Source organism: Rhamphochromis sp. 'chilingali' (assembly GCF_963969265.1).
Source record: "Rhamphochromis sp. 'chilingali' genome assembly, chromosome: 3".
Lineage (NCBI taxonomy): Eukaryota > Metazoa > Chordata > Actinopteri > Cichliformes > Cichlidae > Rhamphochromis > Rhamphochromis sp. 'chilingali'.
Genome location: NC_137931.1, coordinates 36,909,813 through 36,936,363, shown reverse-complemented (window position 1 = coordinate 36,936,363; position 26,551 = coordinate 36,909,813). Strand labels below are relative to the sequence as shown.

General features: G+C 42.7%; 1 protein-coding gene across 1 annotated transcript; it reads left to right on the top strand.

Moving 5' to 3' along the window:
* Window positions 1-6,493: 6,493 nt before the first annotated feature.
* On the top strand, window positions 6,494-19,541 carry thop1 (thimet oligopeptidase 1). The gene is made up of 14 exons (XM_080878665.1): window positions 6,494-6,609; window positions 8,218-8,424; window positions 10,524-10,672; window positions 10,884-10,991; window positions 11,644-11,746; window positions 12,167-12,324; window positions 12,658-12,793; window positions 12,957-13,099; window positions 14,598-14,821; window positions 16,412-16,613; window positions 16,746-16,932; window positions 17,456-17,584; window positions 17,920-18,056; window positions 19,242-19,541. The coding sequence occupies exons 1-14, from the start codon at window positions 6,597-6,599 to the stop codon at window positions 19,401-19,403; spliced, it is 2,058 nt and encodes a 685-aa protein (XP_080734791.1). The 5' UTR covers window positions 6,494-6,596; the 3' UTR covers window positions 19,404-19,541.
* The last annotated feature ends 7,010 nt before the right edge of the window (window positions 19,542-26,551 follow it).

The following is a 26,551-nucleotide window of genomic DNA, read 5'->3' as shown; positions in this document are numbered from 1 at the left end:
CATTGTGACCTTAAACAGGCATTCATGCTGGAAAATTCTCTAATGTGTCTGAATTAAAGCATTTCTGCAAAGAAGAGTGGGCTAAATTTCCTCCACAGTGACATGAAAGACTCACTGAAGGCATCACAAATACTTGGTGGTGGAACAGCCAGTTATCAGGTTTAGGGGCCGTTACTTTTGCACACAGGGCAGGTAGGTTTACATAACTTTCATCACTATCTTTGTCCAATATTCAAATTTGATGATCTGAAAAATGTAAATATGCAAAAACAGGACAAACTCATTCTTAGCAGTGGGAGGCAGATATCGGTATAATGCAGCCACAACTAGATCTCTGTTATTCTTTTTGATTGTCTCTGCTTGTGCTCAGCATAACAGATGTTAAAGCTGAGTGCATTAATCTAATGCACTCATGATTTTTTTTTTAATATATATAATAGCTGGTAGAAAACACTCTAATCTTCTACTGCTACTAGTATCTACTACTACTGTATTTTTTCACTTAAAGAGTAAAAAATTGACTTAGTACTTCAACTACTTTGTCCTCTGAAGATCATGATGCTACCTGGAAAATGAAAGCTGTGGAAGCTGGTGAAAGCATACACTGTCAAACAAACACCCGTCCCACAGGTTTTTTCTGCCACTCCCTTATGATAAAACTTGGCTCCAACATGTTTTGAGTTTACACACGAGCTTACACATGAGCTTAAACATGAGCCCACAGATATATTTCCTGTCTCTGGTTCTTTGAGAGTTCAAATACTTTTTTCTCATGAGGTGGCCAATGAGTATTCTTACACCATTTTTCACAAAATCCCACAGCCTACCTTTAGGCCTTCATGTGCCTGAGGGGGTGGAGGCGGTACATAAACATCACAGCCACAGTTGGTTTCTTATGTCATGGTGGATTTCTTCCAAGGAACTAAAGACTCAACGGACACATTCTATATCAGTGATGTTCCTGAAGCCATGTGGCAATAACTGGGCGGTAAACCCACGCGTCTCCACTTGTACACCAACTGAAATGAAATGAACTGAATTGATGCAAGAGAGGAGATTCTGAGAATGAGCCAGCAGGCTGTAACTGAGTTCATGCTCATGGACAGTTCAGTTGCCTCCGCTGAATCGTTTATCCAGGTGTGTGTTAGAAAACGCCTGACAGAAATCAGCACAGGTATAAAACTGAACATACTGACTGACAGTTCAGTTCATATCTAAGCTTCTAACTTGGAAGACTGTATTATAAATCTGTAGAAAAGAGAATTCCTGGAGAATCAGGAAGTGGACACACTTCAGTTTCTTATCACTGCAGAGCTGCCGAACTGAGTTTTTTTTTTTTAATTTAGGAGGAGGACAGAAGATGCAGTCTGTGTGGCTTCACTGAAGATGACAGTTATTCTATTTCAATACTTTATATTAACAGTCTCAGTTATTCAGAGACTGTCAGAGCTAGAACAACCAATCGCAGCTGCCAGACCTCGACTCTGGACGTGATTAAATATGACGCATTGCTCACTTGATTGATTTAAATGGTGTAACTGAAATCCTGGGGCCAGCTGTAATGTGGATCATGTTAAAACACCTCACTCATTATATTTCGCTTTTTGCCTCAGTAAAACAAATATATATTCATCTACAGGATTTTCCTTCCATATAAGACAGTTTGATGCAGATGTTTTTGTCACTTGATGATGGGTCAGTGTGCAGATGTTACACATGAACTTCAGCGTGAGCAGGAGAAGAGAGAGCTCCCACACCATCCTCTTCCTTTCAATAAGAAGCTAAGCTGTATTTCCACATTACTTTGCGATGTTGTGTTCCTTGTGTCTCACACAAAGAGCAGAAGGCACCCAGATTTGAATTAAACATGTGAAACTAGATCTTCAGTATAGTGTGAACAGGATGGTGCACAGACATCCCAAAGTCACCTGTTCACCAGTGGAGTCATAAAAGAGATCAACTGTTTCATACACTGCACTCTGAAACACGATATATGAGCCTTCTTTTTGCAAAGATGTGCTTGGGTTGAACGCTTTCACATGCAGACAAAGCTTTGAATTACATAACAGAAGGTTCTAATTTACAAAAATGTTCATCCACAGTGGAAGAAGACATGTATGACGAACTGTGGGACAACAATATAGAGACTGCTCAGGAGACACTTCAGAATCCATTTCTACAGCACGATTTCTTTGCATCTTCACTTAAAATTTAAAGCAGTGAATTTAGAGCTGACTGCTCATTCACAGGGGGTCGTCTCAGTGTTTCTGTATCAGTGTAGGGTCTTTGTAATACAAAGCACCTCAAGGTGACTACTGTTACAGAAATAATAAATGCTGTGTGTGTCTATGAAACATTAGCACACTGTGTACCTCGCATCTCTGCTTTACTGCTACTGACGTGCAGCTTCCTGTGATGGTGTCATCATTCAGTCAGTATAACCGCCTTTTACCATGCTGCTCTGCCATAGCTGTGGTTTAATTCTGCTAAACCACAATGTCTATGCTGAGTGCAGAACTGTGGAAATAACACAACACATTTGTTCTTGAATTCCCAGTTGAGGTGCTAAAATCACTACAACGTTATTTTAGGGACATAAATTGGAGCACAGTGTCATTGTTCAGCTGATGATCTGCAGTGCCTCTGCTTCTTCGTGCTCACCTGCAGGAGTCCCACAGTGACAGCTTTTCATGTCTGCAGGCGTGTCCTGCACAGCTTTTCCACCAGGCTGTGCTGTGGAATAAACATGGGTTTTCCCACAGTTAAAAAGGTTTGCTTCACTTTTGATTTCCACTGTGGCTGTGAACTGTTTAATCATTTATTTTAAAGTGAAATTAAACATTAGTTTAGCACATTTTATATTTATGAATGGCTTTGAATTAATTCAACACAGCTTTTACAATGATAAGAGATGCAGGTCTAATTTTTCGGTGCGTACTCTCTATACCCAGCGCCAATGATTTCACCAACGCCACAACACCAGGCTGGGTCGTGCTCGGATGTTAAAAGTTAATGCTTTACACTGAAAACCCATCTTACACACACATGCTACTAAATGAGAAACTTTAAGTTAAATGTTAACAGTCTGCAAGTCTTTGAAAAATCATCTGCAAATGATCCAAAACTACAGCAGCATAACTGAAGCCCCAGCATGAGCTGCACAAACTGGAATAAAAAGCCTGAAGGTGGCGATTTAAATTGTTTCACTCTGACACTGCTCCTCACACTCTGCAGCTTCACTCTTCCTTTTGTTCTTCCCACTACACCACAGGTGTTGAACTCCAGTTCTCGAGGGCCAGTGTCGTGAAACTTTTACAGGTGTCCTTGCTGCAATACACCTGAATAGAATTTGTAGGTCATTAGTTTAAAAAAAAAAAAAAAAACTCCTAAAACCACTTTTATTGCACCATGTTCATTCACTCTTGAGCTGCTGTAACATGAGTCAAATAGCTGAATTGCCACCCCTGAGAGGTGACCCCTGCACTACACCCAGTTTCCTGGTGTAAATAGCAGCCACCTCCACTTTACCGGTAACTGTGATTAAAAAATGTCATATCGACCATTTTTGTGCACACAGGCTAAATAATCATTTTAACAGTAGATGTTGTCATAAATAATTTTGTCATGTCTCAGAAATGCTGTCTGTATCCTGACACAAATTTGAGCGGTCGTTGTCATTCCAACGCATCTAACTACAACAAAGGTGGCCTTGGAGGCGGGAATATACCTACTGTGCCTTGTTTTATGCAGCTGTTTCCTCGTTGATGAGTTTAAAAGAGGAGATGCTGTCATGACTCATCGAGTGATGCCACTGACCAGCCAATCGGTGACATGCAGACTGACAACCACATGTTAGTACCTGCTCAGAACTCATTCTTGCTTGGAATCCGGCCCTGGAGCTAGGATACTAAAAAAGTACCAGGTACCAGGAACTATGACCTAATGAAAAACCGTGAAAACCGTGCTGAGTCGATCCGAGTAGGTATGAATGGAAAAGTGAGCGCCTCATGTCACTCATCACTCTTTAAACTTCAGTTTGATTTCTTGAGTGAATTCTCTGATGTGCCAAGTTACTTCATTCAGTGTTATTGACCCCAGAGAGTGGATTTTACTCAGGTCTGTCTGTGACATCAGAATCAGAATACTTCAATAATCCCTAAGGAAATTATATGGGTTACAATTGCTCCAAGACAGTAACAGTAACAGACTAAACTAATGAAATAATACAATATATTACAAAGTTTACAAATTGAAGAAATAGCACTAATATATACAAATCGCCAGTGTTGGGGAGTAACGGAATACATGTACCGCCGTTATGTATCTAGAATACAAAATATGAGTAACTATATTCCGTTACAGTTACAGTTTATTAGGGTGGTATTTAGAATACAGTTACTTTGTTGAAATAAAGGGATTACACGGTGGTCTTTTCCTGTTTCATATGTTAGGCTATGGTCTCTCTATTTTTGGTAATTCCACACCATTGGAAACCCAAACAAAACACGCATTAAGAGGCTCAAATGCCTGTGTCTCAATTTCATGTCTCATAATGACTTGAAGAGATATTTTTTAAAATGATTTAATATGAAAGCAATAGCAGAGTGTTACAGGCATAGCCCTAAATAATGTAGCTTCATGGGCAGTGTAGTCCGTGCTGCAGGGAGAATGGACTGCCATACCTGTTATGTGTCTGTGAGTGAGGGAGGGAGAAAAAGGTGAGTGGAAAAGTACGACTTGTCACTGAGCAGAAACGTGAGCCGGAAGCATGTAAATATAATAACCAAAAAGAGTGCCTGACAAGCCCAGTTGTAAGTAAGCCATTAAGACTCGACTGTACACTGTGTTCCTGTTTTCCTCCGAAACAATAAGTTCCGCTGGAGCAGCCTTTCAACGCCTCCCTCTGTCTCTGGCTAGCAACGTTTACCCAGACAACAAAGTAAAGCTAGTTTTCGGCCGTATTAGCCAGAGGTCCCTTTACTATGGTTCAGAGCCGCGGACCTCTTTTATGCATGGAAAAGTTTTCTATACTAGATCGCTGCAAAAAGTGCAGCCTTGCCTAATGTCCACCCTATTACTCATTTTAGTTGTAAAAAGCATGATAATATATTAAGTAATCCAAGGTATTCAGAATACGTTACTCTCATTGAGTAACATAACGGAATACGTTGCAAAATACATTTTGGGGCATGTATTCTGTATAATCTGCAATCCAAAAGTAACCTTCCCAACACTGCAAATCGCTCAATTATAAACATTAAGACTACTGACAAAGAATATAACAGTGGTGAGAATATTACAGAGGTGGAATATATGTGGTTGACATTTAACTCTAGCCTGTGAACTTTGTCATTTGCTATTTTACTGTAGAGCGTGTGCAAAAGGGTGTAACTATTGCAGTGTTTACAATGTATTAGACGGAGTGTCTCGGGCTTTTGTGTTTGTGGATGTGACTTTCTTTTGTTATTTAGTTGGGAGCGTCTGTTCCCGGGATCCGTGGGTTAATCCATCCTGTGCTCCCAGTCTGTTCCTTCCTGTTTGTCTTTCGTCTCTGTGTTAAACTAAGCTCTCCTGTTTGAGTCTGTCATCTGTTACTTCCTGTTTTACTTTGGTGGTCTTGTTTCTTGTCCTTGTGTCTGGTTTAACTTTCCTTGTCTCGTTATCCCTGATTTGTTCCCACCTGTTTCCACTTGTTTCCTCGCCCCTTATCATCTGCTGTGTGTTTATTATCCGAGCCTCCCCTTGTCCTCTGTCTGCTCCGTGGTTCCAGGTCTTCCTACCCTGCACATAGTCTGACAGGTTCACAGCCACTGCTGCTTCGCTTCAGATCGCCTGTCTGATGGGAGCTCCTCTACATCCCATTTTTCACATCTCTGTGACTACGTTATTTTTTTTTTAAATTTTGGATAGCACAGTCATCAGTCCTTCGACCTGGATCATCAAAAAGGAGAGTACAGTTGGAAAACACCAATCTCCATGTTCACCAGTTCATAAAAGAGGCCTGACCCTGGATAACGTTAATAAACACAACCTCAGCTGTAATGTCTAAAGCTAATGACCGTGAAAAATCTCTACGTTTTTTTTACTGGCAAGATCAGCAGCATCAGGTCAGAGTTCAAGTGCCCCAGCCAGCTGTGCTCCCAAAGCTTGAACTGATCAGAAGTTGGTTTTGAACTGATTTCCAGGACAGGTACACATCTTCCCTTTCCGACGAACACCATTAAAGCATTCATACATTTATTTATGCATTTAAAGAGATATGTCAGGATTGATTTAGGAACAGCACAAACAGTTTATGTGCATTTCATTTGTAATTTAATGGGGGTATGTGTACCCTGGCAATGGCTGGGTTATTGTCTTTTATTTATTTTTTATTTTTATTTTTAGTGTTTATAATTTCCTGTTGTTCTGCTGTTACCTTCAGCGGATTTTTGTTTTTTTTAAAAGCTTGGAAAATAAACAGTAAACGTTTTCATTTGGTTTTATTTTGAAAGGTGTGACCGGAAGGGGTGAGGGTCTGTTTTTTAGTCCAGAGCCGCGGAGCCACCTGTCAGTGAGCTACACGCACAGAGCCAAGCTTTATCGAATCTGTGAGCATGGGGCCAACAGGTGAGTGACGGCGGGGAGTCTGTCGCCTGACCGCGGCGTTTTCAGGTGAAATGAGCGGCTGTCTGCGCGTGCCTCCTCCCGGGTCCTCTCTGAGCTCCAGCTGCGGACTCTGAGGCAGCTAGCAGCAGCTTAGCTAGCCGCTAGCAGCTGAGCTCGGTAATAAAAGCTCAACTGGAGAAGAAAAGGTGTCCATATTTGTTCGAGAGCAGAATAAAGGAGCCGGTAGGCCAGTGTGTCCAGGTGTTCTGCACGTTTCTGTAGCATGTGAGCTAACCGGGCTGCTTATTCATGGAGCTAGCTATGAACTACCTGCCTGTGGGGCAGCATGTTCTTTAACGGGGAAGCGCGATTTTACTCGCAGACACACAACACGGGTTAACTTCCACAGATCAGAGACAAACTCCGCCGGACTTCATTCAAAAATCCGCCAATTTAACGTTAGCGCTGTTCTCTACCACACGTGTAACTTCCTAAAACAAAAGTAAACACCTCTTCTAAACCTTCATCGCCTAATAATGATTCCGGCAAAGCGCTGAATGCCAAACATGACGTATTCCATCATGGGAGGTGTTAAAGCTGATCGCCTTTTATACGTTTTTATTAGGTATTAATTAAATGGTGTGAGAAGCAGACCTGTTGTTATCCCTTTATGTTCTGCTCTCTGACACGCAGCAGACGATGTCTCTCTGCAACTGCAGCGTGAAAAAAGTGAGCCTTTAATCGTTTTTAGCCAGATTTAGTTGGATGATCATTTATATTTCATGGAAACTCTAGGATATTATGTAAATATATAAGGCTATGATTACTGTTATTATTTCAGTATAACTGGCCTTTTATATCAATTTAGAATGGCCCATTCTTCAGTTGGGAGTTTACAAAGGGGAAAACAAATAAATCCACACAACCAACACCATCAGTAATAATAATCTATAATAATGTTGCTTGGCTCTGTTAACAGATACGTGGCACAGATCTGTAGAGTACAGACTGCTTTGTCCTCTTATAGCTTTGATGTTTTCTCACTTTCTGTGCTTTAATCAATATCCGGATCATTGGCATTACTCTTCAGCATCTGGTTTAATGAAGTTCAGCTCTGAAGCAAGCTGGACTTTTTCAGACAATAAGACGGCCATGAAATTAATAGATCCTAATCAATATTCTAAATTTCTATATTGGATTAGATTTACAGCAGTATGGATGCCTCGTCTCCTCCAGCGGCTCCTCCAGCTTCTAAAAGCTGGAGCACTCATCACTGAACGACTTTGTGCAGGAGGAAAAGGGTGCTGTCGGTCCTGCTGTCTGTGACGTCAGCTCACGCTGTAACAGGATAACAGTGATTTGAGTCTGAATTCAGCAGCAGCCCGCCTGGCAGACACTTTAAAACTTGTGTCGTCATTGATGTTGTTCTAATCTTCATATAAAAAGCTGCATCTTAGTTTTTCACCTGTGGGATTGAAAGTGGTGTCGAGGTAGATAGGTAGACAAACCTGTTATAAGCCTGCTGCTCAGCTCCCAGCTCCCAACGGCATGTTCAGCGCTAAAGACACGTACCTTCCTCTTCTCCATCCTCTTCCTCTGCTGTGATGTCCTCACCTGTCTCCTCCTCAGGTGAGGTGGTGTTTGGCAGCCCGGTGCCGGTCTGCCCTGAGAACCGGTTGCGATGGGATCTGAACCCCGAGCAGATCCAGCAGCTCTCCGAGGAGCTCATTGCCAACACCAAGAAGGTGTACGACTGCATCGGAGCCCTTGACCTTGACAACGTCACCTTTGAGAACACGCTGAAGGCGCTCGCCAACGTGGAGGTCGAGTACACCGGTGAGCGCTTCCCTGACCCTGAAGACTGACTTTTTCATAATAATAATAATAAATAATATTGGTAACAGCTTTACTTTATAACACTGTTCAAAGACACAATTACAACCTGCTTCAGAGTTTGGATATTTAAAAAAAAAACACCACATTAAAAACACACACACACACACACACACACACACACACACACACACACACACAGAGTTAGGTCCATAGGTTTCAGTGTCCATGTTGCAAGTACATCAGATTTTAAATCAGATTGTCAGGATGTAACTGAAGTGCCGACTCTCAGCTTTCACGTTTAAAGTCGACGTGATTTAAGAAATAAGTGCTTCAAGTTTTTAAAACATGTTCAGCCCCATCTTCTGTCAGTAAAGGAGATTACATCACTGGGTTGGTTGGTTGTGACTAATTGAGTTTCATTAGTTTATGTTAGCTCATGAGTGAGCCTCTGAAAATAAATGAGAAAAAAGTAAAGATAATTCCTGAATAGCTGGTGCAGATTGTCATCTTTTGTTCTTTAATGTAGCGCTGCACTGAGGCAGAATTACAGGAACAGCGTCCCCGTGCAAAAACGTATTGAGTGATGACGTAATGAGTGAACATGTCAGAACGTTTGAGCTGAGCACGGAGCAAGCGAGAGGCCTGAGAAACTGAAGGTTTCTCCATGTGAGGGTCAAAGTTCAGATTCTGGTCAGAAGTAACTTCCTGTCAGTCAGCTGACTGGACGAGCACCGATATCTGATCAGATATCACTGACAGCTGTTCATCATCATCACCCCGGCAGTGAGCATGGAGGCTTCACACTAACACACCTGCAGCTTCTCTGGACGTTTGGATTCTTTTTGGTCTGAAATGTTTTTGGACTCTTAAAACCTGCAGCAGGAAATGATGATCTGTAGATTTGTTATATCAAGTACTCACGCGGTACTGCCTTTTCTCAGTATTATAACCAGAGAAGGAGCAGAGCTCTGTGATGATGCATGCTCATAACTGTAATCTGTAACTGTAATTTTTTTTAAGCATTTTGTGAACACAGATTCTAGTTTTAGTTTTATGAAGTATAATAACTGTGAGGACGTAGTTACTACGTTCTGCTGGAATTTGAGCTTGATGAAGATGGGCTGTGTTTAATGTACGCTTTCTTTTCCAGATCTAACTTTGTTACACGACATTATAACATAAAACCAAAGAAAAAAAACATTTTTGAAATAAATACAAGTAACATGGTCAGATCGGGGGATTTAGGCAAGTCTGCGGAGGTTTTCCATGCTCCGTGGGTACAGTTGTCCTTCCAGATGTTTCGGTGGTGAGATGGTGACCCTGAATGTAAAGGGATCGAGCGTGCTGCGTGGACCTCGTGGGCTGTTGGGTCTTTGTGAGCGCTCGTTGCAGTGAAGCTCTGTGTCAGCACAGTGGGGCTGTGATGGTAAAGACTCATCAGCAGTTTGCAGAGAAAGCAGCTGAACCAGCTGCTGCAACAATGGAGACTGAGGCTTTGTTCACAGGCAGCTGAAACCCAAAAACACCTCCAGCTCTGCAGGAGGAAGCGCACAAACAGCCATGCACGCCACTGAGGCTGAACACGGGCATCCATTGCGGCCTCCGCGTTTCTGATATCTGAGCAGACGCTCGAACCACTAACAGGATAAAACAAACTGCACCAAAGCCAAAGAGTAAAAGCGTGAGCTAGAAATGAGCTGAATAAGAGTTCCTTTAGGAATAAAAGAATAATTAAAGGTGGAATAAGAAGTAAAATCTCACTTTTACTTCAAATATTTGATCGTTTGGAGTTTGTCTTTGTTCTGCATGAACTCTGAAACAAAACCTCAGACGTCACTGTGGTTCAGTGGAAATGTCCAACATACTAATGTATAAATGACTGTGGTAAGTGCTCCTCGCTGTTAACTGCAGCCTGACAACAGCTGAAGACCAACCTCCATGTTTGATTCACACGTTTGAATCCAGGAAAGCATCTTTTTGTTCTTTTCTTTCAAGCATTGTTTTTCCTATCAATACTCATAAATCTGTCAAAAGTCTGCCTCATACATGGCCCTGCCCTTCCTCTGTCTCTTTGTTTGCCCCTGCCTTCTGCACCCCAGTTCAGAGGAACACATTGGACTTCCCGCAGCATGTGTCTCCCTGTAAGGAGGTGCGAGCAGCGAGCACAGATGCCGACAAACGCCTTTCCGAGTTTGACGTGGAGATGAGCATGAGGGAAGACGTCTACCAGAGGATCGTCGCTCTGGAGGTGAGATGATGTCACTTTGCAGTCAGTTTTCCAGGAGTCAGCCAATCAGGAGGAAGACAGCTTTTAGGGAGAGATTAGGGGAGGGGTATGAAGAGGGAGGTTGCAGAGGTGCTGCAATGGTTTTATTCTGTTACTGAAAAAGAATAAAGCCCATTTTTACACCCTGGAGCTCTGCTGCTCTTTGAACGTCCTGTTGTGTTTGTGTCTGCAGAAGAAGATTGACCCTGAAAGCCTCACCGTGGAGTCCAAGCGGTACATGGAGCGACTGATCAAACTGGGGAAGAGGAATGGCCTCCACCTGCCCAAAGACACACAGGAGGTAGCTCCTTCCTTTTTTCTAACCTTTATTTAAAAGCTCTTGTGTACAATACCTCCTGCTGTGACCTTCAGATTACCGCAGGCCTCAAATCCTCAAGTCTTGCCAAATTAGGGTCCTCGACCCCAAAAGTAGAGCTGAGAGAGAAAAACATCTCCTTACTTACTGCTGAGATGGTCAGGTGACTAATGCACCTGTTGTCCTGTGATTAATCAACCTATCAGGCTGCAGCAGGAAGTCTTTTTTTTTTTTCCTTAATTGGTTGCGTGTGTTAAACATGTGACCAACCATCAGTAAAGCCGCCGCACCTGAAGGAGAAGTGTTACAGGCCAGCTTTCACCCGCACGCTGCTTCATGTGTAACATGGGTGTGTCTCTGCCACTGTAGAGGTATCCTCGGGTGTCACCCTAACCCAGTAACGAGCAGTGTAATCAGTCTCCTGCATGCAGTTCTGCAGCTGGTGGTCCCGGTTCCTGAGTGTGCTGAGCCAGGAAGAGAGCTTCAGGATACTTGATTGGTCCATGGACAGGCTAATGCCGGTGCCTTCGCTCATGATTTAAATGCTGAACTGTATGATGACGTACCCATTCTGAGCTGAAATGTGTTTTTAAGTTTAATGTAAGGTCTGACCTGACTTCTCTCTCTGCTGTCACAGGAGATCAAAACCATCAAGAAGAAGCTGAGCAACCTGTGCATCGACTTCAACAAGAACCTAAACGAAGACACCACCAGCCTGTCCTTCACCAGAGATGAGCTGGGTGAGTGGAGCTCCTTCAACATTTTAAAAGCCCTAAAAGCTGCTGTTTGTAGATCGCTGTACAGTCAAAGTGCCACTGAGGCCTGCTGGGTAATTTGCCATCCACCTGACCAATCAGAAAACACTTTGGTTAACCACAGCTCGGTTTTTACTGCAGCAGCGCGGTGGCGGATGATCCTGGTCTCTAAATGTAGGTAGGAAGGAGACCTCTCACCTGCTCTCACTCACGCCTGCCCCAAAAGCGGATATGAGCTATCAAAGTTTACCCAGAATGCACCAGCGCCGGTGGTGTGATGCTCACGCTGCTCAGAGGAAAAGTAGATGTAGCCTCAGTGATCCGGGAGTGGGTGGTGCATTGTTTATTGTCGATGATAGAGAAGCACATTTAATTCATCACATTTAAACAGTCAAACTGTTTCAGGCGGCCTCCCCGAAGACTTCCTGAGCTCTCTGGAGAAGGACGGCGACAAGCTGAAAGTCACGCTGAAGTATCCTCATTACTTCCCCACCATGAAGAAATGCTTTGTCCCAGAAACCCGCCAGAAGCTGGAGGAGGCCTTCAACTCCCGCTGCAAGGAGGTGAGAGCAGAGGACCTCCAGAAAACATTTAAGACAGACTCGCAGAGCTGTCCTCCTTAATTTACACACAGGGCGAGCTGTAACTTCAGGCAGAGGAGAAAAATGATTTATTATTTTGTGTATTGGCTTTATTTCCAGTAAACTGAAGGAAAAACAATCATTTATTATTTTTGCCCTGTCCACAGGAAAACTGTTATTGATTTTGGTTGATGTGTGAGGTCTGCTGAAGAGCAGATGTCAGTCAGGAGTCGGACGAGCTGTGGGGTGGGGGTGAAACTTGGCAATGTCATCCACAAACAGTTTGGTCTTAATGGATCTCGTGCTGGTTTGCAGGAGAACTCGGCGATCCTGAAGGAGCTAGTGGAGCTCCGGGCTCAGAAGTGCGCTCTGCTTGGCTTCACCACGCACGCCGACTTCATCCTGGAGATGAACATGGCCAAGTCTGGGAAGAAGGTGGCCAGCTTCCTGGGTGAGTCCTGAGAGCCCAGCTGCAGCCTCAGAGCTGCTGTTGGTGATGATGGTGGCAATTACCTGCTGGGAGATTTTTATTCTTGCTGAAATAAACGAGATGGTGTTGTGAAGTGTAGTTTTCACACCGCGGTGATGTCCGGTTTTTCTCTGTTGTCTCTCAGAGGACCTCGCCCGGAAGCTGAAGCCGCTGGGTGAGGAAGAGCGAGCGGTTATCCTCAAGCTGAAGGAGAAGGAGTGTCAGAAGAGAGGCCTGCCTTTCAACGGGGAGCTGCACGCCTGGGACACGCGCTACTACATGACCCAGGTAAGAGCACAAAGGATGGTAGGTAATGGTGTACTGCAGTCCCACTGATGCTCTGTAAGGAGCTAAAAGACTGACATCCACAGTAGGGCTGCTCAATTAATCGAATTTTAATCACGATTACGATCTGGGCTTTCAACGATCATTAAAAATGACTGAGCCGATTATTAGCCCCTCCCTCGTTTATCCGCGACACCTTAAAGGCCAGTCCGTGAAAATATTGTTGGGCATAAACCGGTCCGTGGCGCAAAAAAGGTTGGAGACCGCTGATTAAGAGGACCCGAGGGAAGCTCGGAAAGCTAAGCAGAAGTTATTTGGAGAGGAGAGAGTGACTGCTGTTGGTTGAAAAGAGAGGTTAAAAAAAAAAAAACTTCAGTGGTGTTGCACACTATTTTATATTATTTTTTAAAGTCATTGAAGCCGGTCAGAGCAGCACACTCCGTTTTGTGTAACTATTTTTAAATCCCTGTAGAACCTGAACCGTGTAAGCTAGCGCAATAATTTTTTTTGCATATGAAACCGGAGGAGTTGTACTTACATCTGATGCCATCAGCTCTCGGTCACGGTTTCCTTCCACATAAAGCTTTGCAAAAACTGCATAGAAAGCGCTTGCAGGAACAAAAACATAATATTCCAGAAACACGCTTTGCCGATCCGATCAGCTGTTCATAACACTTCCCACAGTGAATCAGACGTCAGCACGAACTATCACATGTCGGCCATTTCCTCCCCGAAACCGGAAGTGACGTCATTTTAGCGGAAATGTTGTTTTTTACTTGTAGGCCTTAAAAGCCTATACTGGTCATGTTTGACTTTTCTGAATAGTTTCTGGGATGCTTAGAACTCGAATTGCACTGCTGGAAATCGTTTATTTTGATGCACCTGCTGTTTTCTTTGCAAATTTGCATCATAGGATTGTTTTTTCGTTTTTCCTGCAGTGTATAAAAATTGGTGTATCTCCAAAATAAAACTATGAACACACTCAAAATAAATTTCCTGTTGTTGTAAACTATTTTTTGCAACTTTTTTGTATTTAAAGTTTTGAGGGATAAACCTCTTAAATTTCTCCAAGTAGAAATATATGTAAAAAAACAAAACCGATTTTCAATTTTTTTGTAGTTTATTGCAACTTTTTTGCAATTAATGTAGTTACTATGGCCATAATGCATACATATTATTAAAATATGGGCTATAACAGTTGTATAGCAACTTGAAATGCTCCCACAAATGGCACTACAACATGTAAAAAAAATAATATAAGCTCTGGCGGACTTGGTTCTATGGTAGGTCTTAAAGGGTTAAATAAATATCGTCAAATAATCGAGATCTCAATTTCAGTGAAAATAATCGTGATTATCATTTTTGCCATAATCGAGCAGCCCTAATCCACAGAGCTTTAGACTCACGTTAGGTCTGTCCAAGTTTAACAAGGAAGCAGAGGAACTGAGGCCATTTGATAAGTCGTATTTCTGTTTATCTCCTCCTCTTCCTCTCCTGTCAGGTGGAGGAGACTCAATATGCCGTGGATCAAAACCTGTTGAAGGAGTACTTTCCGATGGAGGTGGTGACTCAGGGTCTGCTGGACATCTACCAGGAGCTGCTGGGTCTGTCCTTCGAGCTGGTGGACGGAGCTGCCACCTGGCATCCTGATGTCACTCTGTACTGCGTGAAGGACCGTGTCACTGGTCAGGTGGTCGGGCAGTTCTACCTGGACCTCTATCCGCGGTATGAAACTTTGCATCCTGGGTAATGAAGTTATCCTGAAACACACGCAGAGATTCATCAGGACAACCAAAACAGGAAATTTTCTTCAGGAGCTCCTCGGCAAATGTTTTAGTGGCACCATGATGCTGGACATTAGACAGAACAGGCTAAATACGCGGCTCCTGGGGTTTGGAGGTCCATGTTCTAGATCAGCCTCAGATATTTTCACGGTAATATGTTTAGAATAAAGAGTCTAAACTAAAGAAGGTACATGTGCGGCTTCTGTGGCACTCTGGTTGGAGTTTTGGGCGCGCTGCAGGTGTGTAGGCTTTGGAATGTTTGCTGTAAATTCAGGTGTCCTGATTTTGACGGGCAGCGTGAAAACAGAGGGAAGTGGATGGTAGCCAGGTGAAACGGCGAGCTGCTGTTACAGAGAGTTGAGCTGAATTTTAACCCTCTGGGGTCGACGGATGCACGTCCAAATTACACGACTAACTTAAGACAACACAGCAACAAGATCCATTTCTACTTGTGTCTAAAGTGCAGACTTCAAACTACTTACCAGTTTTCAAATTGTGTTGATAGGCCACCTAAAACCTGAGTTATGATTAAAAAAATACACGCGGTGGAGTTTTTTCTGAATAAACCATGGTATGTTCTAAGGACAGCGCTAACAAGCACTGTCCGAGTAAAAAAGAAAGGAAAAATCACCCCTTCCCTATTGGTGTTAAAGTTTACCATGTTGACCAATCAAAAGCATTATATAGCAGCATGTGGCATTTGGTTGTTTAGGATGAGGTGGAAGTTTTAGGTGTGACGCTGGCGAGAGAGAGAGCGAGTTTCGAGATGTGAGAGACTTGTGATGTTTAGCGTGTTTGGAGTCTGTAGTTAGTGTGTTGTCTTGTGTAGTTAGTGTGTAGTGTAGTCGTTGTTTTGTTTTGTTTTGTATGTCCGAACAATGCTGAATGTCACAGTTTCTTCCAAAAAGCCACAAAAGGCAAATTGCAGTGTTAACACTGTCACCAGCTGGAAAACAGGTGATACACCTCATGTTGTCAGACCTGCAGCGTTTAGGCCTGTGGTGTTCTCCTCTGTCTTATAGTGGACAGAAACAAGTTTTTGGAGTGGCACAAATGATTGTTCTGTAAATAGTTTGAAATGGTTATATAAAAAACGCCTTGGCTGCATTTTTAGGTAAATAGCCACATATAACTTTGTTTGCAAAACTTTTAGGTTTTAAAATGTACTATTTCTATTTGCATTTCAAGTTATGAAAAGGATTCGTTAAACATGTTTGTGGTTGTTACAGTAAAAAATCTTTTAAAAAATACTATTTTTCTACTCGGATTTTGTTTTTTTTGTTTTGTTTTTTTTGTCTGAATTTAGATCAATTGTGTTACAGTACAGTACAGACATACAGTGTGTCAAAATGAAAAAATAACTATAAATTCAGACATATGAGATTGTGCTGAAGAGAATGATACCAAACAAGGCGAGCTAAATGGTTTTTAAAGGTGAAATGTAGAGGTAAAATAAAAGTAGTCAAAAATGGCCAATTGTATCCTGGACCCCAGAGGGTTAACTTGGCACTGTGCTTCCTGTTCCGTGCAGTGAAGGGAAGTACGGCCACGCCGCCTGCTTCGGCCTGCAGCCAGGCTGTCTGCTGAGTGATGGCACGCGCCAGATGTCGGTGGCTGCAATGGTGGCCAACTTCAGCAAACCGACGGCGGATGCCCCGTCGCTCCTGCAGCACGACGAGGTGGAGACGTACTTCCATGAGTTTGGCCACGTCATGCACCAGCTGTGCGCTCAGGTTAGTTGATGTTCACCTGGGGCCAATAACGATGCCCAGGTTCTCGTGGTTGTGATGAATAGTTTCAGATAAACACTCTTTAATGTGGCACTAAATGATAAAATTATGTCATGGTGAACTTCCTCACTGCAGGCAGACTACGCCATGTTTAGCGGGACTCATGTGGAGCGGGACTTTGTGGAGGCTCCGTCTCAGATGTTGGAGAACTGGGTTTGGGAAAAGGAGCCTCTGCAAAGGATGTCCAAGCACTATAAGACCAGAAACCCGATCCCTGACGAGCTGCTTGACAAACTCATCAAGTCCCGCCTTGCTAACACCGGTACGTATTGCACAGGGCCCTCTGTTACACTGGAGACGGTTTGTCTGGTTAAATCTTGTCATTGGGAATTCAGCAGGGCTTATGTTTTTTTTGAAAATCTGGGACAGTTGGGAGAAGCTTTAATACGCTCACACAGCTTCACTGGACAGATCGGAATCAAATAAAATGAGCTTTGCTGCTAAACTGAGTCTTCTGATAATCACATTTCTACATGACATCACAACAAAAATAATCCAATTCATAATTAACACAGTAAATTATTTTTCAGCCAAAGTTTCAACTCCGCCTCTCCTCAGTCTCTCCAGCAGAGAGCATCATTACGCAAAGCACTGGTGTACGGCTTAGTTCCACCAGCTGACAGCTCGCATGTGGAAGCAGGGACGTGCTTTGTGGATGTTTGGCTCATTAAACTTAATAAAGCCATCGAGAGCGCTCCAACTAGTAATGCAGTGTCTTTGTTTCTTTGGCTGAGACGCTCGACCACACGGCCGTAATCACCCTGATGACCTCTGACTCTCTGCAGGTCTCTTTAACTTGAGGCAGATCGTCCTGGCCAAAGTGGATCAGGCTCTGCACACCAGGAAAGGCCTGGACCCCGCAGAGGAGTACGGACGCCTCTGCCAGGATATCCTGGGAATACCTGCCTCACCTGGTATGTACTTCTGATTGGTCGTGGCAGGATGTGACACTAGCACACACGGATCTTTCACCTCCGTTTGTGTTTGTGCTTTTTTTGTGGTCACTTTTGTCTCTGGAGCGTCACTGCATTCCTCTTCTGGATCATTCTTGTCTCTTTATATCCACTGTGCTCTCTTTGGTTCACCTTCCACTATTAAAAACTTTGATATAACGAAACTCTCCATCTTCATTTACAGTCTGTGTAAAAGCAAATGAAGTGAACATGATGAAGACAAGTGTCCAAACTCCACCTTCACTGTTGCCTCTTTCTTCTTCTCTGGCCATTGACCTCTCCTTCCTATCCTGCAGGAACCAACATGCCGGCGACCTTTGGACACCTGGCGGGCGGGTACGATGCTCAGTACTACGGTTACCTGTGGAGCGAGGTGTTCTCCATGGACATGTTCTATGCCCGCTTCAAACAGGAGGGAATAATGAACCCAAAGGTCAGCAGCTCCAACGTTTACATTCAGATAGACAGGCAGGAGGTCAAAGGTCACTCTGCTAAACTACTACAAGATCAGCTTTGAGGTATAAATAAAGTTGAGCGGCTGAACATGTGACAGGAGGAGGTCCTGATTTATAGTTTGTCAATGAACAGCCTTCAAATAATCAATAAAATAACAACAAAATGTTAATGAAACACAAACTCTACACAAAAAAATCAACAGTTTACAAAACACTGCAGAACAGTCTGAAACTGCACAAAGTCAAACCTTCAGATATAGTTATTTTAAATAAATATGGAAGATGATAAAAAGCAGTGTGTCAGAACATCTGTCATTAAAAAAAACGTAAATGTTTATTAAACAAATGAAGTGAAAAGTGTGACATTTAGGGCATTTACAGCAAAATGTATACAAGCAGAAATATTAATAAACAGTGTTAAACTGTGTGATCACATAAAAAACTGATAATCTTGGGATCCTTTAACTTCATGTAGTTCAGAACTACAATTCTCATTTAAAATGTGTTTGGAAAAAAAAAAAGTGAAAAACAGCACAGCTCTGTTTGAACAGTCTGTATCTCTGATGGAGCACACCTGTCCAGGTGCACTCGTTACCATGGTGATTAGATAAGCAGAGACTTTAATGATCCCCGCAGAGGAAACGAGGCCTCACAGCAACTGAGTGACTGTGAGGAGGAGGAGGAGGTCTGGAGGCTACGGTGGCCCAAAAGTACCAAAACAGAGACGGAGATGTGTTTTCAGGGCCGCAATGAAAAGCATCAGGATTTATTAATTACAGTAAAAGAGTAAAAACACTTTCTCAAGTTTTTGTATTAGAAGCTGACGGAGGTTCTCCAGATGTTTTAGCCCCTCTCCTCCTCCATAATTTAGTGTTTTAGTTTCTGGATAAAACAGTTGATCAGCTGATGTTACTGGTCATCCCTGAGCTGAGCCGATTTTCTTTATCCGTGTGACATGAACAGGTGTTGTCACCTGCCAAGTGAGGGTGATGTTTCCAAGTGACAGGATTTACCGTGCGGTGACTCAGAAATGCAGAGCTCACCTCGTATTTGACCATCTTTACTTCTCACAGTCTAAGGAAACTGAGCGAGGATGGTTTCAGGACTTTCCCTGAGGGTCATCTAACTCATTCCTAGTTTCTCTTCTCTGATTGGTCCCCCAGGTGGGTCTTGACTACAGGAAGTTCATCCTGCGGCCCGGCGGCTCAGAGGACGCCTCTGAGATGCTGAGGAAGTTCCTCGGGCGGGAACCCAAACAGGAAGCCTTCCTACTGAGCAAAGGACTAACGTTGGAGCTGGACGCCAGCACACCATGTCCCTGCTGACCAATCACAGCAGCTGGCTCCACCCCCTCCTCGTTCCCAGACGTGAAACATATAAAAGTACAGACTGAGATTTTCTAGAAAAAACTGTAAAATGTTCCAACGTGGAGAAAAACCTGTGAATAAAACGATTCAAGGTGACTTGTGTTGTGTCTCAATACCTGACTGAGGGTGCTCACAGGAAGTTTCCTTCTGAGTGAGTTTTCTAAAATAAGAGTCTGCTTTTGGACATTTGGTTTCAGAGTCCACATTTTTGCCAAATGACATAAAAGAAAAACGTGGCAGATAAGAACCGATTGGTTAAAGTCGGCGTCTCCATCGCGTTTCTCCGGCGTTGGATGAAGCTTGCATCATCTTAACATGCTGCAGTTCAGCTTCAAACATGGCTGCCGTTTACTGATGAGGACCGAATTATTAGCCCCAGCATTAATTTAGGCAGCAGATTTAGTTTGTCACAGTTTAGCCATTAAATTCATCTAGCTTTAGTTGACTAAACAAAGATTATCGTAAATAAAATCAAAAGATTTTACGCCCTCTTTGTCGGTAACCTCACTGCATGACACAGAGGTTCCTTCTGATTGGATCACTTTAAACTATCCCTGCCTTTCTGCACAACTTAAGTACTTCTGATTGGTCCCCAAAACAGTTTTCCTTAATTTTTGATAAAAGTTTCGACACGTTTCATCACTTTTTTTTGTGATTGAGGTATTTGGTTATCAACATGTTTTTGTCAGGAAAAAAATGATTGTTGACAAAATAAAACGATTAGCCCCCAATGAAAATTCATTCTTAAGTGTTCCGGGGTGCTGTTAAACAGAAGCTTTTCCAAACTTTTTTTTTTTTTTAATTTTGTCCCCCATCCTTCCCCCTCCTCCGATGCTAATGATCAGCTGTGTGGCCTTTTGGCTGATAACAGCCTGTAGTCGACTCACTAACTCATCTCTGGGGCGATCCCAGCCCATTAATCTTTGGAGAACCCGTCAGGCTCTTCTGACTATTTTCTGGCATGGACCTTGGTCTTCACTCCAGCCCACGGTCAGGGTTTTGTGCAGGCTGCTCAGTAACGCTCACTTTGGTCTTCTGGAGCTCATTCTTGGGTCGTTGTGTTGGGAGCAGTGTTGATTAAGTTACTTGAAAAAAGTAATTGGTTACTAATTGCTGATTATTTAAGAAAGTAATCTTGTTACTTATCTGATTACTTATTTTCAAAAGTAATTAGTTTATTACTTAGTTACTTTTTAAAAACATGATACACAACCTCAATACATAATAAAGCAATAGACCTTTCAGCCCAATTCTATTTTCTCTGCATAATCAATCATATAAAACTGAATCAAATGGAAAAAGTCTCTTTAAAACTTGTTTTATTAGTTTTAATCTTTTAACTACCATGCACATTTATGCACATTGCATCAAGCACAAATTAAATTATATGCAGTCTCTGGCTTGAAGAAATTTAATATTTAAACCTATTTTCTGTATATTCCAGCATATAAAATAATTGCACTCAATTTTTCAATTAGATAATAATAATAATAATAATAATACATTTTATTTAAATAGTAAGTGCAAGTAAAACACAGCAAAAATAAATAAAATCAAAGATTCAGCAGCACTAAGTCCTATCACTCTTAAATCTATTTTCACCTGTTTAGCAGGAGTGGGGCCGTCAGAGGTTTGCCCGTTGTCTCAGTGGTCATGTCCGTGGGGGGGGGGATCTGGGGGTTTCTTTGTAAATTTCACATTCCTGTGGCAGCGTGCTAGGTGCTTGCTCAGATTTAAAGTTTTATTTTTATGCTGTAAAAAGAAGTTTTCTTCCCATGCAGTGTAAAGCGGACGCTAATGTTTTGTTTTTTACGGAATCCAGCTCAAAGTAATGTCAGTACTTCCAAGCTTTAAACGCTGCATGGTCGTACTCACTCCCACACTACATATGATCCATTATTGAGCTACACACGTCTGTTGCACGCTCGTACATCATTGTCATGAGACACAAACAAAATTACTGTTTAGTAATGCAGTGTGTTTACAGGAAAGAAACAGTAATGTAATTACTTCTTTTACAATAGTAATCTCTTACTTTACTCATTACTTGAAAAAAGCAATCATATTACACTAACGCCCACCTCTGGTTGGGAGACCCAGCTTTGCTTCTCAGTGGATCCTTCCTCCTTTCTTCATGATTCCTTCCAGTTTGATGAAATTCCCAGTTCCCACAGCATAATGCTGCCATCACCATGCTTCACAGTGTTTCTGTGTCCACTGAGCGCCAGTTTAATTTCATTTGACCAAGGAAGGTTCAGTCTGCAGGATCTTTCACCAGGTTGTCCTTGGCATCCTTCAGTCTGGCTGTAAAGTGTCTGTTTTTGTCTCCATGCCATTCCTGTGCAGGGTTCTTTAATATTACAATCCCTGACTCTACTAAATCGTCCACGTGTCTCTATAGATGGACTGGGGTCAGAGACATCTCTCATCTTTTCTTCAGAGAAGATTGAAGGACACAAAGGTGGTGTAAAGGTGATATCCAGCATCATACAACTTCCTTTTACTGTCAAAATGTTAAAAAAGGTTGTTGGAGAAGCACAATATTCTTGCTGTGGTGTGGTGTGGGAAGTTACGGAAAAGGCTCTCCTCAAAGTTTCAAACAACCTTTTGCAGATAAATGTGTGCCCGGCTCTGCATTTGATACCTTTTATCATCGTTAATCTTAATCAAACCACATGGTAGGGATCCATGCCTTGTGTTTGAGTGATTCAATCTTGCTGATGAAACATTTTCAGTCTCACTGTCTCGTGTGGTGTTCCTCAAGGATCTGGTTTAAGTCCCTACTTATTTCCATTGTATATTCTGCCATTGGGTCACATAATTAGTTTTAATACTCTTCATCAACCGTACCTCTCCTTTAAACCTTACAACAGATAATATATACTGTATGTAACTGTCTTAATGGAAAAAAATTAGCTTTTTAACATGGGAGTCTATGGTGACTGACCCACAGCTGGAGACCTGCTGGAGGGCAGAGGAGTTGCAGCTTTGTGTGTTCAGCATCTAAAACAGTGAGACCGTGTCTGATTAACTTTTACTGAAGAACAAACTCTAAAAATCTCTCTAGAACCTAAAGTTGTGACGTCTCTTTGTCTTCACCACTCATAAAGCTTCATCTGGCAAGTAATAAAACATAGATCTTCCTGGAAGCTTGTTGTTCTTCTAAGTAGTCAAACTGCTGACTTTCAGCCTGCAGCAGAGCAGTAAACAGCTGCTACTTCTTTCTGCTTTATGAACTCGGGCGCCTGCAGGAGGGGATCCAAACCCCGACAGGTTCGTGTTTACATTGGATCAACTGTTTGTTCTCCATTTTCACCTTCGGGCTGTTTTTTTACAATCGGAGCTCTCTGAGGAGGTTACATCCGACCAGGAAACTCCTCCGAGTGCAGACGATGCTCTCAGAGCTGCTCTCACTCTGAACTGCTCACTCTGCCAGACTGCTCACATCAAGACTTTAATGTTTGGGTTTTACATGAAACACTGAAAAAGCTCTGAAACTTGATTTCCATCGTTTTTACAGCAACGTGCATATAAATCAGATTTTGACCTGCTGGGCTGGTTGATGCTTAATGCAGCAGTGCCAAAGAACCACTTAAACAGCCAACAGGTGAAGGAAGTGAAGCCATAGAGACTGATCGTGAGGTACTCATCACTTTGCACACGTTTAGGTTTGAAGGTAGTTGGCTCAGGCTCATGCCGCTCTGCGACCGCCCACCTTTGTTTTTCTCGTTATCATTGTTCTTCTGGCACATAATTAGCGTGAGCTGCAGCTGTGAGCGGCGGCCCCTGAGCGCCCCAGCTTAGTAAACACGGGTGAGCTCACTTTAACGCCTGAGCAGGTGAGCCAATCTCTGTGGGAGCAGAGCCCACAGAGAGGAACATTATGGGATTCTTGAAAATCCTCTCAGTTCTTTAATAGCTTTAATTTTTACATGAAAACATTGATTCCATGTCAACACAGCCTGAAACTAACAATGAGTTTAATATCCAGCTGATGACAAACTGAATTCATGCAATCCACAAATAAACATTTCCTTACAGATTCAAAGAGCAGGTTGTCTGCGAATCACAAGGTTGGTGGGTCAATCCCTGGGTGCCCCAGTCTGTATGCCAAATACAAGCAAGACACTGACCCTGAGCAGCTGTCCGATGCATTCATCAGACTGTTAGATATAAAGTGTTTGCATGAACTCATGTGAATGAGGCATGTCGGATGAAGGGCCGAGTCAATCTACCAAAGCAAATATTTATTTTCTGTGAAACCTTTCAGCCAAGATAAGACACTCACTTCAGAACGCCACTGGGAAATTTCAAAAAATGTGGGGACCCTTCCTTGATGCTTTTCAAAATCTATAAGAATTTTTCAGCAAACTCTCTTAAGTCAGGTGTGGAAATGCAGTGTGCGAGTGCAGGCAGTGACCTGGGTGGGAATGAATGGGATTGTTTTGCAGGGATTATGTTACTTTGGGATATATTATACATTTGTTTATATTTTTCTCTTTGTTTCCCTTTTTTCTTCTTTCCTTTTATTTCACAGCCGAAGATACATTTCTGAACTCATTTCACAGCTTAAATGTACTACTTAACCTTAATGTACAGATCATCTGTAATCCTTCTCTTTTCTTTCTGTTTATATGTATAATATATATGTTGATGCTTATGTGTATAAAAGGAAACCTCTTAATAAAAAAGACATTGTTTAAAAAACCTTTCAGCCAGTTTGACTTTGACCGGTCATATTTATTTATTTTTCTTTTTATATTTTATTTTTAAAACTAGTTAAAATGAGTTGTACGACTGAAGCTGAACCCCTGCCCAGCTGAGCTTTCATATTACAGGAATTATAGAGTACTTACAAAAACATCAGACAACATCCAGGTGGCGTGAGTAACTAAAAGTAAGGTTTTCATGCTGTTTACTTGATGTTGGTATTTGCACTTGGGGTAAACACTTGAGGGCAAATTAACATCAGGCACTAAAATGACCTCACTGATGCTACTGTCAGCCCCCCCCCCGGGCATTTCAATCTGATCAGTTTTACACTGGACGTCCTTCCCGATGCGACCCCAGGGAAATGCACGTCTTGTCGTCCTTTCTCCAACGCCTCCTGTTGGAGTTTGTCAGGAGGTTAAATGGCCCGCATGCTCCTGTTAGCAAGATCAACTGTGATTTTATTAGAATGATCTGCAGTAAACATCATTATGAACTCTGAGTCAGAGCAGAAGAGCAGTAAGGGTGTTTTGTTTGGCAGATTTTCCAGTTTAACATGAGCGCAGCAACACTGACGCCACTCTGTGGGCACACCTGCAGCTCAGGTGGGAGGATGGTTGTCCTGGAGGAAGCTCTCTGAGGGAACAAACAGGCTGGAGCGCAGCCGAGGAGCCTCAGACGCCAGGAGAAGGAGAGGAGGACGACCAGTTCCAGGCTGTGGATGATGGCACAGAGTCCGACAGAAGGAAGAGGAGGAGAGATCGGCCCGCAAGACGTGCTGAGAGGATGCACAGACGGCGCTCAGAGGACGAAGAGCAACATGATCCGAGTGTTCATCAGCTCCACGTTCACAGGTCAGATTACCTCTGTGGGCTCAGAGCGAACCTACGCATGCTGCTCAGCACCAGTTTGAAGCTCAAACATGAAATCCCATCAAAGCTGGAACTGGTTTAATGATGAAGAGCTCTGCAGCTGCTCTTCATCGTTAAACCAGAATGATGAACAGCTGCAGAACTTTCACAGATCTATTTTTCTCCAGCTCCATCAGTCTGGATCTGATTCTGCAGCACTTTCAAACATAACTGACTATAACTGATAACTGTTCTCCAGAAATACAGGTCAAAGGCTACAGAGTTATTCTGCTGGGTCAGATGCTGCTGAAGCTGAAATAATGAGACAAACTGAGGAGCCTCAGACTGACCTGAAAACTGCTTTTCTGCTTCTGTAATGAGCTGATGTCATCAAATCACGTCTTTATAGGATGAATACGATTATTCTGATCATGCAGAGTTAATCTAATCAAGTGGGAAAAAAAGAAGCATGGAGCTGAGCAGAAAGGTGCTTTAACCATTTCATACACTGGCGATGGAGCATTTCCTGTGCTTGTTTTTTGGTAGTAAAAAGGCTGAAATGCCTTTGAAGTGTCCACGTAATGAAGTGTCATGTCCATGTAATGCACACAGTTTGAACAAATATACAGTGGGTACGGAAAGTATTCAGACACCCTTAAATTTTCCACTCTTCGTTATAATGCAGCCATGTGCTAAAAATCATTTAAGCTCATTTTTTCTCATTAACGTGCACACTGCACCTGATATTGACAGAAATACAGTTTTTCTGACATTTTTGCAGATTTATTAAAAAAGAAAAACTGAAATATCACATTGCACATTCATGTTAACAAAACTTGTAAACATTTATCCACTCTCTCTCTCTGTCACTCTTGAGGAGGCACTTCAAGTCCTTGAAACGAGGAACCAAAGCTATGTAAAGCACGTGTTCTAAACTAATCCACTTGGCAATTGTGTCAGTCAAAATTTTCAAGGTAGACTTACTGAGCCCCTGATGCTCCGTGAGTGGTTTGTCGCAAGCTGGGTGATGCATTAGCCAAAGTTCTAGCAGCATCGACGACTAACGTATACCCCCTCACAACCGGATTAGGGTTGTGACAGGGCCTAAATACCAGGGGGTCTGAATACTTTCCGTACCCACTGTAGATGGGAAGTCGTTAGATTGCGTTTGACCTTGTTGTGTAAAGACTGCTGAGAGTTGGTGTGATACAGACTTTATTTTTGGTCAGGGAGCAGTTTCTTCCGGCTCAAACTGCATGGTTTCAGCCAGAGAGCGCTCAAACCATGCAGGCTTATATTTTCAGATATCTCACAAAATCAGCTAAATGTCAAACACAGTGAAAGTGGAGCAGGTTGAAACTTTGTATCTCGCTCTGCTCCTCTGGATCCGGGTCAGAACATCGGGACGATGTCTTCCACTTTTATTCTGCAGTTTGATCTGTTGTGATGTTTTAATGTCAGATGTGTTGTCTACGCTCATGATGATAAAGAGTCCAGATGTGGATCAAAGTGTCATTCTTAGTTCTGAGCTCGACTTCCTGTACA